Genomic DNA, 14434 nt, shown 5'->3' with positions numbered 1-14434 from the left:
GGAGGACAGACATTTGTTTAGAACTCTTAAAGATGTCGAAGAAGCTCCTTTAAGCAATTACTTTGGTGTTCCTCCACCTCCAAAGAAATGTCAGAAGGAGTCCAAACCTCAAAAGAAGCGCGTATTCTCAGAAAAGTGGTTTCAGGAGGTGAGCTGGCTGCAAACAAATGATGAACGCACAGAGATGTGGTGCGGAATGTGCCGTGAAAATCCCACTCTAGCTGACAAAAACACTGTGCCTTTTATATGTACGCAAACGCGCGTTGCAACTTCTTATCTGGTGCGCGTCTTTTATTTTGACAGCGAAATGCACACCTGTGGACCCCTTATGTGCACCCCTGGATATAGACCAAAAACAAATGTCCATCACAGAGGACATAAATGAATCGGCTGGTTCTCATTTTAGGGGACTTGAGTATTTAAAAAAAAACATAAACAAAAAAAAACCTGCAGAAAGTTGAAAGGGCAAGAGCAACACTTTTTGTAACATTTCTCTCCATGATTTATCCACTTTGTAACTTAAAAAAAAACAAAAAAAAAACTTGTATATTTTGCTGATTTGACACCTTCAGAAGTTACCTGAGCACAGCAGATGAAGACGACTGACAACGTGAGCAGGAAAGCAGACGATACAATGACATCCACCGAACGCTGAGGACCCCGTCTCTGCAAATGCAACAGTTTCTCCATTTGTGTCTTTACTTAACATTTAATTTTTTCCAGTTGTACATTTAAGACTTTTACTTTTGTACCTTGAGGTAGGAGCGTAGCGACAGCCACATCTTGATGTTCTGAACTTTCTTCAGCCTAAAATGTGGGACCTCAGACTTCCTCGCTCTGCGGGCCGAAGTCAGGTGACCAAAAAGTTTGGCAAACAGAAGTCTCTGAAACATCGACGTGATTGTAAGTACAGGGACCGTTTATCCGACTTGCAAACGATCAGCAGACAACAGCTTTTATCTGTGCACCTGTTTGTATGTCCTCTCTGCTACGCTGAGCAGGAAGAAGAAGAGCCAGATAAGGCAAACGCGCACCAGGAAGCTGAGCGTTACCATGGTGATTACCAGGACATCTGAACCAGACCCACACCCCAGCGCCACAGACAGAAGCTCATTGGCTGAGAGAGTGGTCAACTGATCCAAGTCACGGTACTGAGCCAGTCTGCATAGGAAAGAAGGATGTAGGTCGGAAAATAATAAATCCACACATTTAAATTCTTAAGTTACTATATTTTTAAAAATGACACCTTGCCAAACTGTTTCAGATACATGTAACAATATTAAACACACAGGCATTAACATGATCATTCAAACTGAATTTTAACTTCTAAAAATGCAGTTAAAAAAATGAAAACTGCTATTATGACGAGTAAACATTACAGTTTTGCATAATCATGGTTAGAATTCCTACCAGTAACAATGTTGCTGTGGAAATCACCACATAGGTAGGCGAGTTGGCGTTCTCAAATAAAATTATTCACAGATATGTTCTGGATATTTACTTTTGTCCTGGTCAAAACATCCAAAACAGCTGATTGTCACTGTTCAAAAGACTTCAGTTGGATCACTATTCAAATACTGACCACACGTGTAGTATGGATTACCTGTAAGCGAAGGGTGTGAGCCCAAGCGCTACTGAAACTAGGTTCCCAAAGACCTGGTAACCGATTCCAGGAGTGTAAAGATTCACCTGTGAAAACATACAAACTACATGAGTACGGTGCCCTCGTTAGTGTTTTTTTGCTTGTATGGAAAGCGTCACTCACTCTGTTCATGATCATGCCGCTGATCTCCAGGACAGACATGTCTGCTTTCTTGCACTCGTTTCCCTCCCACACGATGGCGCTCACCCTTTCCAGGCCTGGGTTGGAGCTGTGCAGCCAGGGAAGGTGACCCTGCAGGGAAACCAAACACTATTAAATACTGACACCTCTCGTCACGGCAACTACTACTTCAGATCATCCCACCCCATCCCCATTATCCTCCTCTGTATGTCATCTTCCACTATGTCCACAAAGCTTCTCTTTCTCTATCCCTTCTGTGTGACAGCTCCATATTCGACATCCTTTCTCCAATATATCCACTCTCTCTCCTCTTCGCATCTCTCTCATATAGTCCTGTATAATCGTACTCAGGTCTCACTACCACCTTGTAAACCTTCCCCTTCACTCTTGCTGCCATCCTTTTGTCAGAAATCACCCCTGACACTCGTCTCCACCCATCGTCTTCTCTTTTGTGCACCGTCCAATGTTTTGGATGATTGACTCTAGTTGTTTCTACCTTCACCTTCTCTACTCTATTTAGTGAAACTACTCTGCTTTATTACTGCTAAAAGTGGAGGTAAAAGTAGGGTGACCAAAATTCCTGTCATCCTAGTGACATATGTGACGTTTCCTCCCATGAATTTGTCATAACTGTTATGCACGTCGTGGCTCACTGTTTTCTTCTAATTGTGATATTGTAATGATTTGGTCTAAAGAATAGCAAACAGACAGAGTAGCAAGATTCCTCCATTCCTGTGTGAAATACAATAGAGTATGAATAACCTCCCTCAGTCATTGAAAAAGTTTGGTTACTCAAGTTTTAAGTACTTTAATCCACAAATCCTCAAACTCCAAGTGTGAGAGCATTTACAGACCTGATGGAAAGGGTCGTCTCTGTATTCCTTCTTGGCCGGACACACAGGCGTTCCTCCTCCTTCTCCCTCTGTGAGGAAGAGCAGCGATAGTGCTTATTTACACGCAGTCATCGGAAGGTATGCCAGGGTTCATATGCATTTTTCAGAGTCAACTTCAAGCACTCTTTAAGCACTTTCAAGCTTTTCCAGCACATTACCAAAAAAATCCCAAAACTATCCCCTCAGTAAGACCATGTAAAAATTAAAACAAATCATCTCAGGTCGACCTAAATGTCCTTTGTTCCCCTTTTGTTAAAACAGAGAAAAATGCACCACACAAAAACACTGAAAAAGGAAATGGTTGCCTTATATGCATATAGTGTACAAACTCAAAAAACACATTTCTCTTAAAATTTAAGATGCGCAAATGTAAACAAATCAACTTGTTAGAGACATTCCTCTCCACTTGAAAAAAACCAACAACTCCACAAAACAAGAAAACTTCACCAAACGCCACAATAATACGCAGCAAGGCCAAATTAAGTTTTTTCATCAGATATTGATGATTCTTTCCTGTGTGACACAAAAATAGGAGACAGATGTTTGTTTGTTTTTAACTAGTTAAACACCCACGCCCAGAAAAATGGGGGCTAAATGGAGGAGATCACGTTTAATCGGTTCCTAAATATAAGTGCCGACATGAGTAGTGTCACAGGTAATATCCATATTTTGTTATATGATTTAAATATGAACCAAAGCAGATTTTATGCTATAAAATACTTTAAAAAAATTAGGTGAAGGAAATAAAAAAAATCAAATGTTTCTATGTTTGAGTCACAGTAACTTTGACATAGTAACATCTGCAGAAATATTTACACCTCTGATGACATCTCACAAGTGTTCGCTGTATTTTGTTACCAAGACTGTTCACACACAGTTTGTAGTGGGAGAGAAATGCTCCATTTATTTTGGTCATTTCATTTTCAAGCAGAAAGCTCAGAAAACGCCCGCCTGAGGATCTAACAGCTTAAAGTTAATATTAAAACTCAAAAGATTTTTCAAGCACCCGTATGAACCCTGGTATGCGTCTGAGTTTAAATGACTTTAGTACCCAGCAGATGATTTCTACGTCTTCCTCTCACCTGTCTCTGACGTGCAGGATGATCGGCACTCAGTGCAGTGCAGGAAGTCCTCCCACATCAGGTCCTCGGTCTCAGACTCGTGTCGAGTACTCTCTGAATCCTGAGTCCTCAGACTTGAACATCTGGAGCTGCAGCTGGTACCAGACTTGGGGACATCCTGACAGAAAGGAGAAAATGACTGTCATTTGTTTGAATTTGTCCAGTATAAATGAATGAATGAGCTTCCTGCGAAGGAGTTAATGTGTCCATGCTAACCTCCACAGTGTAGTGTTTCTTATAGTGGTGCGTATTCTTGCGATTTCGGAGTGCACAGTCACTGTTCATTCTTTCCACTCCCCTGCGGAGGGCGCTGTAGGACGCTTCAGGGTCCTCCTCACTGGAAGCCTCATCTGACGCCGGCTCCTTAAAAACAAAGTGACATGAGAGTCAAATCCAGGACAATATTAGGGTTAAAATATTGAAATAATGAACACTGATAGGTTACCTTATTACCACCGGCCAGCAGCAGTCCATTGTTGCGGGCAGCTTGACCGTGTGCAGGCTGCGTGTGCGGGTTCCAGCACACCTCGTCAGCCCTATTTAACAAATCGCATCGCTGCTCGTGGAGCTGGAGCCCCTCCTCGCTACTGCGATTGGTCACGCGGCCGTCCAGCGACACGTAGCCGTTGTCCGTTTCTGTGGATTTATCGATGGAAAGCTTGGACTTCTTGGACCTTTGGTAGGAAGCAAAGGAGAGGAAGAACAGAAAGAAAACCAGACCGGAGGTCGATGGGGGGGTGGGGGGTGCAGAAACAGACATATTTAGATAAGCAGAGAAGTGGCAGGGCTGTGATTATCTTAAACTAGTAAATAATTACAGTTAGAAAATTAGACATGCAATAGCAAACTCACAACAGGATGCATTCAACACAGTAATGTGGAACATTCACATAAAATAAACGCTTGTAATGGCAGCTAAGTCGACATCGAGTAAGATACCTGCATTTTAAAATACAGTGTTTTATCTGTAGTACAATTGGTGATACTGCTTTCTGATACTCATTACAAGAGATTTTTTAAAGCTATTTTTGGAATAAAAGAGCCTGAATCAGATAGAAGAAAGAGTGTTTTGGAGCTAAAGTGAGTGTGGCAGATAATCAGTGGATGGACTTTCCAAATAAAGAGCTACTTGGATCTCAAAAAGGTTCCACACTGTTGCGGTCTGCTGAAAGCTTATTCAAGTAGAAGCATGGGGGTTAGGGCTTTACTCACCACAGACATGCACGCCTCTTGCCCCAGTGCTTCTTTTAAACATAGCTTTATCAGCAAATTACTGGCATAAAATTTAGCTGCAAAATCCACCTGCACCTCATTAATGAGGGAAAGATTTGGCACTACAGGAAGCAGAATTTACGCAGGCGTTAAACTGCAGAACTGACTTTACATTTCAGCACCAAGCTTGCCTGTTTAGTTGACCAATGAGGGGGACGGTGTTCTCCATCCCTTCCTAAATAAACGTTAGGTTATGATGTTGCAGCTAAAGAAGCCCAGGTTAGGCTCTGAGGCAAGGCTGGGTTTTTGTTTTCAAAAAACCCAACGTTTGAAATTCAGAGATCTCTTTGCAAATTAATGGATTCAAACTGTAGCCCAGCCCTGCCTATGTTCATCATCTCATTGTAGGAAGATGGAAAATGAAAATACACACCCAGCTTTACAGATATCATGCCAGAAATCTTGGAAGAAAGCGCCCAGGCTGTATGTGGTGCTGGCTGAGTGGGAGTGTGGCGCCCCCTCCTGTGTGTTATCGGTAGTGCTAGACCCGTCGCCTTCCCTATGCACCTCCATCTGAGATGCCTTCCTCAACTTCCTTCGGTTTGGAAAAAAGTGGAGAGACACTTAGAGCGGACCTGAGACTCCTGACACCACAGCTGTGTGTCCACCGGGAGTCTGGCTGCACCTTCATCGTAACACTGATGATACGGTTCAACTAACACAGGAAGCTAAACTCAAAAAAGGTGCTGTGACTCAGCCGGCACCCGCTGGACACACAGGCTGAAACAGATCAAAGGCAAATTCTCCCAAAATCATCATCTAGGCTGTTACTCTGCAAAAGTAGATTCATGAAATATTACAACCTAAAATTTAAATATAATAGCATCAAAACAAAAAAATGATAAAATAAGGATTAGGATGCTTCCAGTTTCACTGGTGTTCTTTGGGTTGTGAATGTGATCAACTGAAATTCTGTGTTTATTTTTGCAGGACATTAACATAAAAAATCATTATCAAGAACTTGATTATCATTATTTTAATATAGGACACACAGGAGAGGTGCAGGACAGAGCTTCTCAAAATTTAAAAGCAACGAGTTCATTATGATGATCACTGGGTTAAAAAAAAAAAAAAAAGTTAATTTAAATATTTTGCTGCTGTCAATTGATATGATGACATGTCTCCAAAGGTAGGATAAAGAAAAGAGAGAAAGGTCACAACAAACTCCTCTTTGATCAAATGTGATTGTACTTCTTGTGATTTTCAGGCGACAGAAAACAAAGATTGATTCAGTATTGAGGCACACTATTTTTGTATCCCCAGAAAACCTTTCCAAAACAGTGGCATGGTCCAATTTTCTTCCCAGGAGTTTGAAAATTGTCTTTACGTTACTGTGAGCCAGAAAAGCAGCCACACACCAAAAAGCCTTGAACCAAAAATAAAACAAAACACAAAGGGAAACTCACAGACTGCAAATCTAAACACTACAAAACACAGCAGCAATAAGCAAACTACTCTACTTTCTCACACACACACAGAGCTCATTTCATCTTTAAGAAGTGACAGCACATTCATCCAGGGTGTGTTTTAGTACAGATTTGAGTGTTTTACATTAACTGAGGTCAGATACACCCCAGCAACAAAAGAGGTTTTCATTCATTTTTCTTTCCATCACTCTTTTGGTATCTCGTGGTTTGTATATCAACTAAATACTGCCTTTGTTATTTCACATCTTCCTCTTTATCTCTTCCTGACTCTCTCTTTTGTCCCTGAAGGGCTTTATCTCATGTGATGCCTTCACCTCCTCCCCATCTAGTCTTCCTAAAAGCTTTCACTCAGCAATACTTCTCAGCCCTTCTCCCTTCCTCACCTGCGTCTCTTCCCCCCACTGCTGGAGGCAGGTTTCGGGGTCCTGGTGGAGACAATCTGACAGTGGACGGTGCCCAGCAGCAACATGAGCAAGATGGCTTCAAACACCTCGGTGGCCGGTATCCCATGAGGCTGCGGGATGGTCACATACAGGAATGCTGCAGCGACTGTGAGAAATATGAACAAACAGGATTCATTAGAGCAGAAACAGACATTAAATTAGCAGTAACAGTAACAGTAGCAGCTTGAAGACAAAACTGCAGGTCTACACATTACACACAGCTTGTTTTAATCTACAAGTTTAACAAATGAGTAGAAAAGAAGTCTGAATGTGACTCAAGTGAGCAAAAGCTCCTCTAATGTTAATGTTTTGCAACAGAAAAACACACCAACTCAAATATGCAAAAAGAACTGATGAGTTTTAATATCTTCCCCTGGATTGGCCAACTGCTCTCCATCCCATCCCTCCATGTTACTATTTTATTTGTTGCTTCTCTGCTTGTCTCTTTTTTTCCTTTTTCTTTTTTTCCAGTGTATGCTCAACAATTTAAAAAAAAAAAAAAAAAAAGATAGCTTGACACTTCAAGTTATTTTCATTGTAGTGTCAGCAAGAAGGCGTGTGGTGTTTTATGTGGTGTGTAGACGAGGTCGGCAGGAAGGGTGGAGGGAGAGATGAAAAACAACAGTGTTTTCTTCAGGGTAGAAAAGGTCAACGTGATGTAGGTGGTGGAAAATACCGTTCAGTGCTCGTGAAAGTGTTTGTGCAGAGAGAGCGAGTGAGCGTGTGCATCTGTGGGTGCAAACTGGAGGTGCTTCTTATAGAAGTCTGTGCATTTTAGGAAAAACATTATTTTACAAGCGCTTTGGAAGCTGTTCAAGCAGTTTGTGAACCTCGTAACTGAAGACTAAAGAAGAGGAATAAATTACCCTTATAGTCAGCTCCATGTTTTTATTCTGGGAGTCTGCTGGAGTACCTTTGCATGATTCACAGTTCAGAACATTTGTCTTATAAGAGGCCTTGGTTTATCCTCCAAACTGTTGTAGCTCCTACCACTTTAAAACCACTTTCTTCTGATTGGCCTTCAAAGGTTTTCAATAACAGAGAGCTGGGGCTTCTCTGTAGAAATGTGTGTGCCTATTCTCCTGAACCATAGGTGTCACCACTCAGACAAAACTAGAGGCAAAGACTTTGAAAACATGAGACTTGTGGAAAAGCGCTCTGCAAACTATCGCAACTTCTCCCTCTCTATATCTGCATATCTCTGAGCCTCTGTCCCAGAATCTCTTTCAAATGGCAGTAAAAACCAATACAATCATACACGCGTGGTTTCAACCCAGCTGCGACATCAATGTTGCAACACGGCAGATCAGGAGCCGCAGAACCGACCAAAGCGGAACAATCTGCTAGACCAAAGTAATCATGAGGTTTTTGTGCAGCACCCTCTTTGTGACTGACAGCTGGCAACCACTTGCAAACCAATTGGAGAATACACATTTTCTCTAGTAACAGCAGATTGCCAGGGAGTCGTCTAAGTCTGTGCGACTGATACATAAGATGACCATATAAGGAGACATCTCCTCTGATGTTGTGCATATCCAAGAATTTAAAAAAAAATAATAATAATAATCAGGATTATTGTACATACACTAACCCCATTCTTTGAAAGTTTGCTCATGTTTAATAAGATCAAATCTAAATGTAAAGAGCAAATATATGACAGGAGATAAAGACAAAGCAATAGGTCACTCACTCAACAAATAATCAGGATTTATTTATTTGTACACCCACTACAGATGTTGAGAGTGTTCACCCTGACATCTTACTAAACAAACAACTCGTCCCACAGTTTACTTAGGAGTTGCATTTCCACTCCACTGAGAGCACCAAGATTGTGGGTTGTGAGAAAAGAAAAAAAGAAACACACTCTCACACCAACCTTGCAGCAGATAGAGTGCCAGCAGTAAGAGGAAAATGGCCCTGGAGGTGACCTGGATCCACCATCTGTAAAAAAACGGGAAGAAGACGACTCGAACGATGCCCTTCCGGGTCAGTGACGTCCATGGACTCTCAGGTTTGGCCTTGGCAAACGCAGACCCTGAGGATAAGAAAACAGAAACAAACACACACACACTTTCAAGTTTAATGAGAGCTAATTAAAGCAAATGACTCTGCTGTGAGCAGAAAAGCACATCAGTTAATACATCCAGGAGTCACAGTAGAGCTCAGCTAATCTTTTAATCTTCGCTTCTTCCTTTTTAGACTCCCTCTCCCTCCTCATCTATCTTTTTTATCTCACCAGATCCCCCCCGCCCTCCCCCCGACTCAGTTTATCTTTTCCCTGCCTGCGTTTCTGCCTTGATTATGTCCCTAACCAAGGGGGATTAAACTGACTCTTCTGATGAATAATTGAAAATGTGATGAATATGAGACGGATGGATCGAGGCAGAAAGAAAGAGCGGGCATTAACAGCGACGGGAGGTTGGCACGGCCATGCTGCCTGTCTCATGTTCACATGTGTGTCTTTTATGCACATGTGGAAATGTTGCAGTCGGTCTATCGGATTTTCCTTAAGCAGAAAGCCCCTGTTTTTTACCCCCTCACCTCTAACCAAGTCCACATCGATGAGATCTGGTTTAACGTGTCCCGTCTTCTTTGGCTTGTTCCTCAAGCCCTGCAGGGGGAGAGAGACGCAGAGTGAGCGCCACACAAAGACTCAAAGAGACATCATTAATATGCAAATACTCACACATGGGATACACGCTGCTCGTGCACTTTATGCCTTCATAAACACACGTGTGGTCAGTGTCTGATGAGGCACACCGTGCACTCACACAGCTACGGCTTCTACTCTAAGAGTTTATGCATCTACACACATCAAGCAGATTTACATTTACAAGAATCCATTAATTCGTGGAAGACTGCATCTACACTTTAATGTTTATTTTGATTCTTGTGCTGTGGTGCAGCTTTTTTTGATGAATATACCCTCTCAGACCCTGAAGCCAGCCCTGTCATTACAAACTGTGTAATAGCGCTTACTCATTTTGACTGCTGTAGTTAAATACAGTGCTTTGTTCAGTTTATGACCCTGGGAATAACGCTCCCCTGTGGCATGCCAACTTCCTGTGCCAGCCTGTCACATCCTCCTATGATGCATACGCTCCATTTGTGTGTGTGTGTGTGTGTCTGTTTTTGTGTGTTATCTGTTAGCTCAGATAACAAACTGTACCGAAACATTATGAGCGACTATAAATTATAAAATTCACAGGAATCTCTTGTTTGACCTTTCTGTCACAGAGGCAGCAAATTAACACAGCTCAAAGCTCCCTGTGTGTGTGTGTGTGTGTGTGTGTGTGTGTGTGTGTGTGTGTGTGTGTGTGTGTGTGTGTGTGTGTGTGTGAGAGAGTGAGTGAGTGAGTGAGTGAGTGAGTGAGAGAGAGAGAGAGAGAAAGAGAGATTAAGTACAATGCCTGAATTAGTGTGTAAGCAGCCTGACAATAGTTTGGATTAAATTATTATGATCTATAAACACAGTGCTGTGTACTCATGTGTGCACCTCTGTGTGCACGGCCTTTTTCTTGGCTTTACTGCAGCAGTTCTGACTAATTTCATGGAAAGCCACTCATCTCACAGGACCAATAATTGCATTTCTGTCATGGTCTTTAGGAAAGTTGAGGCTTGTAGTTTTTCAAACTTAGGACTCCACAAGTCTATGAAATATCCTCAGGCATGTCTGAGGTGGGACTGAGGCTCAGATTTCCTGGGAAGAACCAGCCTGTTCACAGAAAAGGTGTCTGGAAACATGTTTGGAGACAGGTTCTTCAGCTCTTGAATACTCTTGCACGTTTCCACTTAACACTAGAGTTAAGTGGAAACGTGCAAGAGTATCTAGATTTACTGTATCCTTTTACATCTTTCCTGGCAAGCACTCGTCCGTTTGGTTTTTCAGGGCTAGATTGTGCACATCGCAAAATCTCTGGAAACATTTTAGGAAGACGGCCGCAGAAGCTCCGATTACTCTACATCATAATTACTGCTGAAACATTAAACTTATTTTTAGTCAGTCACCAGATTCCTGCATCTTTTTCCACTTTTGTGGAGTCTCAGTTTTCTGGCAGCTCCTTTCCAAACGTAGCCATAATCCAGACATGCTGCTAGAAAAAGCCCATAAGTTTAAAAATAAGGGAGGTATGGTGTTCATTGGTCTTTATATAACTATGTTCATGCAGTTCGGAAATCACAGGTAATCACTTTTCCTTCATACTGAATGTATTCCTCGTCTATACTTGCAGCTGGATCTAAGTTTGGGCTTTCTGAGAGTACAATTTTTAGTCTTGGTATCACCTGAAACCTGGTTTTCTATCAACACTAGTACTGTCCTTAAGTAAGTCCATTCAAATTCTGCACATTTCAATGTGAGACATATCCAAGAGTACTGTGAAATACCACATAAAGCGGTGCACCTGAATCTGCTCAGCTCATGCTAATATTTACATAGCAGCCAATCAAGTTCTGTTATCAGCGAATGGTCTGATATGGAGCCTCGGTGAAGGTTCTTATCTTTAAATAGCACTATTTACATGCTAATATAGTGTGTGTGTGCGCGCGCATGTGTGTAAGAGAGTAAAGTAGATGCAGGTAGAGTCTTTACTGCAGCAGTAAAGTCCTTCACGAGCATCTCGCCTGGCCTCAGCTCACTTATCTCCATGCTGTGAAAAGCCTTTTATCTTCACAAGCTAAACATTGCTTCTGTGACTGACTGAAATATGTACAAAACAAAAGTTTATTTAAATCTAACATTTACAAACACTCTTTGCATTCAGTAATCACCACTTCTCTCACTGCTTTTCATCTGTTCTTTTGTTGCTGATGCTTGGCTGCATTTCAAGTTGTTTTTAGCCCTCAAACAGTAGTAACAGCAGTTTCCTGCCTGCACAGCAGGGGGCAGCTTGGGTTCTTCTCCAGACATTTCTACTATTAACAAACTCACGCTAGGTTTGGTTAAGTTTAATAACCAACCCCAACTGAGACGTAAAGTCTTTCTAATCCTAATTTTATTTTGTTAATAAGAGTTTACATTGTTTAAAAAAAACAACACAATTTCAGCTCCTGTATCTGATGTTTTATTGTGTATGAACAGATTGTGCTCATGAGTGACAAATGGCATTTATTTGTTTGTGTTGTAACAATAAGGCTTTACACCAATTAAATAAAATGGCATTTGTCTTTAAATCATTAAGTAATCAAAAAATACACTTTCTTTCCAGTTTGTAAATAAACTGCAGTTATGATCAGGGTTGTGATAAGAATAAAAGAGCAGTTCTCCTCTCTAGTGAGATAAGCTGTCGTCTTCTGCTAAAAATAGAATGAAGAGACTCGTTTCTCTAGATTTATGATGCCGATTGGTTGAGTTTATATGAGCCAATAAACGGTATAATTAACACTTAGCAGGAGTTAGAGCATCTTGTGTCAGTACCACACTAAGATGTGCTCTGTACTTCCTGCTGCAGCTGCAGACTCTGGGAAACCATTGCTTAACAGACATAAACCAAGGTCAGTGGTGTGCATGTGCGCGCGTGTGTGCGCGTGCGTGCGCGTGCGTGCGTATGTGCGCGTGCGTGCGTATGTGCGCGTACTGAGCTGATTAAAAAGTCTGTTTCTCTAAGAAGTACTATATGAGGGATGGAGGGTGATAGAAGCACAGATCTGTCAGATAGCAAAACTCTCATCTGAGGCCGATTCAATGCATATGAAATTTTAATAACTCCTTCAATAAAAAATAAATAAATAAAACTACAGGAAGTTTAAATGCAAGAAAACTTTTCCGATTTAAAAAAGGTCAAGAGATCAGAGGTTGAACTTCCTATGTTGGTATAGTAATTTCTGCACTAAGGTGTCATCTTTTGGTTGTTACGGTAACTGAGGTCACATGTGCACATTGCTACTGTGAACTAGATGTTGAGGATGCACACTGTTAGGTCTGTGATGAGAGAAACACACCACACTGACTGGTCACAGGAATGCAGCTGTGACCCTGAAAACTACATGATAACAAACCAATAACCAATAAGAGTCTATTTTGTCTACAGCGTACGATGAGCAGACATGCACTGTGGGAAAACAGGAGGAACATCCTCCCTGCTGTGTACTCACCAGAGAAATAAACTGAAGAGAGGAAGAGAAAAAGATGATAGGAGGATGGAGGTGAAGTGAGGACAAATGGGCAGATGACACACAGCCAGGAGGGCAGAAAGGAAAGAGTGAAAAGTAAACAGGAAAAGAAGTGACGGCAGAATAAAAACTGAATAAAACTGAAGCGATAATGCAAAAGGAACCACAAGACATGAAGGATGAATAAGCAGAGACCAGAAGGAGAAAAACAGGAAAATGAAAATGGCAAAAAGCAAAAAACCAAACCAAAACATGGAAGTGTGGAGGAAACAGACCTTTATTTCTCTCTGCTCCACTGATTTCTCCCATATCTGTTGGTCATAGGCGCCAATCTGGAAAAATAAAAACAAACAAGGTATTAATTATGAAATCCAGTGAAGAAACCAGCAGTAAACACAAACCTAGTACAAGCTTTAATCTTACAAGATGCTCTGCAGACTTTACAGAAAAAAGTAGTAATGACTGAAAACCACAACAGGTTTCTTTTACACACAAAGTTTCTGTTCTGATAAAGACTGCAGAGCAAATAAAGGTTAGTGGTCAGACCATCTTCGTCTGAACAATCAAACTTATGAATAAAGCTTGATCTACTTTCATTCTCTGCATGAAATCCGCCCTTCATCTGCTAGCTGCATCATTCCCATTACCTACAGCCTCATTATATCTCATAACAGGAAGCCTGCAGAGACACACGATTATGGTTAGAGCTTTGTTTTGTTTTGTGTGGGAGTTCAAGATTTCAGGCTCTTGCTTCACAACTGGAACTGTCACGGTCTCATAAAACTAGCTGGAATTTATTGAAAATACAACAGATATGGATGGATCTGAAAGTGAGCCATTAAAACACAGTAAATCAGACCCATAAGGAGAAATCCACTCCAGTAAGACGGGATTGTAAAGATGTCTGAACCTGGTGAATCAATGTTTTCTCCTCTAATTCTTTAAGAACTTTTGGTTTCAGCTGGTTGTATTTTAGTTATACTCCGATATAAAAGCAGTACGTCCTGTCTGTTCTTTTCCTTGATTACCTCTTAACTGGAGTACAGCTAACAAAAACCCTTGATAGGATAATATGCACCAGCAGCTAGTATTTACCAATATTACACACAGGAGGAAGGGCAGGGCGAAATGAAGGGTGCACCACTTGTTACTTCACAGGGATCAATAGACCTGCAGAGTGTTGGTGCGTGTCGAGGACTAATCGTGTTTATCAGGGTGTGCGTGAGGTCAGAGGAGTGGATAAGCCATTATATGCTATTATGTGCCAAGCAATGTGGTCTGTGTGAGCCAAGCACAGCAGACACCAGAAAGAAAATATATCAGACAATGATAGAGAGTGCTGTTACTGTAAGAACAAGATATATTTGTATCTGATCTGGGAACA

The 14434-nt window shown here is 41.5% G+C and overlaps 1 protein-coding gene across 4 annotated transcripts in view; it reads right to left on the bottom strand.

Annotated features, from left to right (window-relative positions):
• The window catches only part of LOC120735696 (protein PHTF2-like), a 54469-nt gene that overhangs the window by 6864 nt on the left and 33171 nt on the right, over positions 1-14434 (bottom strand). For 2 of the 4 annotated variants that reach the window (XM_040035243.1, XM_040035244.1), the window contains 15 exons: positions 13326-13382; positions 13033-13044; positions 9481-9550; positions 8816-8974; positions 6880-7045; positions 5443-5604; positions 4243-4471; positions 4014-4160; positions 3759-3915; positions 2638-2705; positions 1766-1894; positions 1604-1689; positions 969-1161; positions 753-884; positions 580-666 (listed from right to left, as the gene is read on the bottom strand). In XM_040035243.1, coding sequence (XP_039891177.1) covers positions 580-666; positions 753-884; positions 969-1161; positions 1604-1689; positions 1766-1894; positions 2638-2705; positions 3759-3915; positions 4014-4160; positions 4243-4471; positions 5443-5604; positions 6880-7045; positions 8816-8974; positions 9481-9550; positions 13033-13044; positions 13326-13382 — 1854 coding nt within the window. The remainder of the gene's footprint in view (positions 1-579; positions 667-752; positions 885-968; positions 1162-1603; positions 1690-1765; positions 1895-2637; positions 2706-3758; positions 3916-4013; positions 4161-4242; positions 4472-5442; positions 5605-6879; positions 7046-8815; positions 8975-9480; positions 9551-13032; positions 13045-13325; positions 13383-14434) is intronic. The other 2 variants (XM_040035247.1, XM_040035246.1) reach the window with 2 other exon arrangements.

This window comes from Simochromis diagramma, unplaced genomic scaffold (assembly GCF_900408965.1).
Source record: "Simochromis diagramma unplaced genomic scaffold, fSimDia1.1 OVJJ01000816.1, whole genome shotgun sequence".
In the NCBI taxonomy this organism is placed as follows: Eukaryota; Metazoa; Chordata; class Actinopteri; order Cichliformes; family Cichlidae; genus Simochromis; species Simochromis diagramma.
This window is presented reverse-complemented; position numbering and strand designations above follow the sequence as displayed.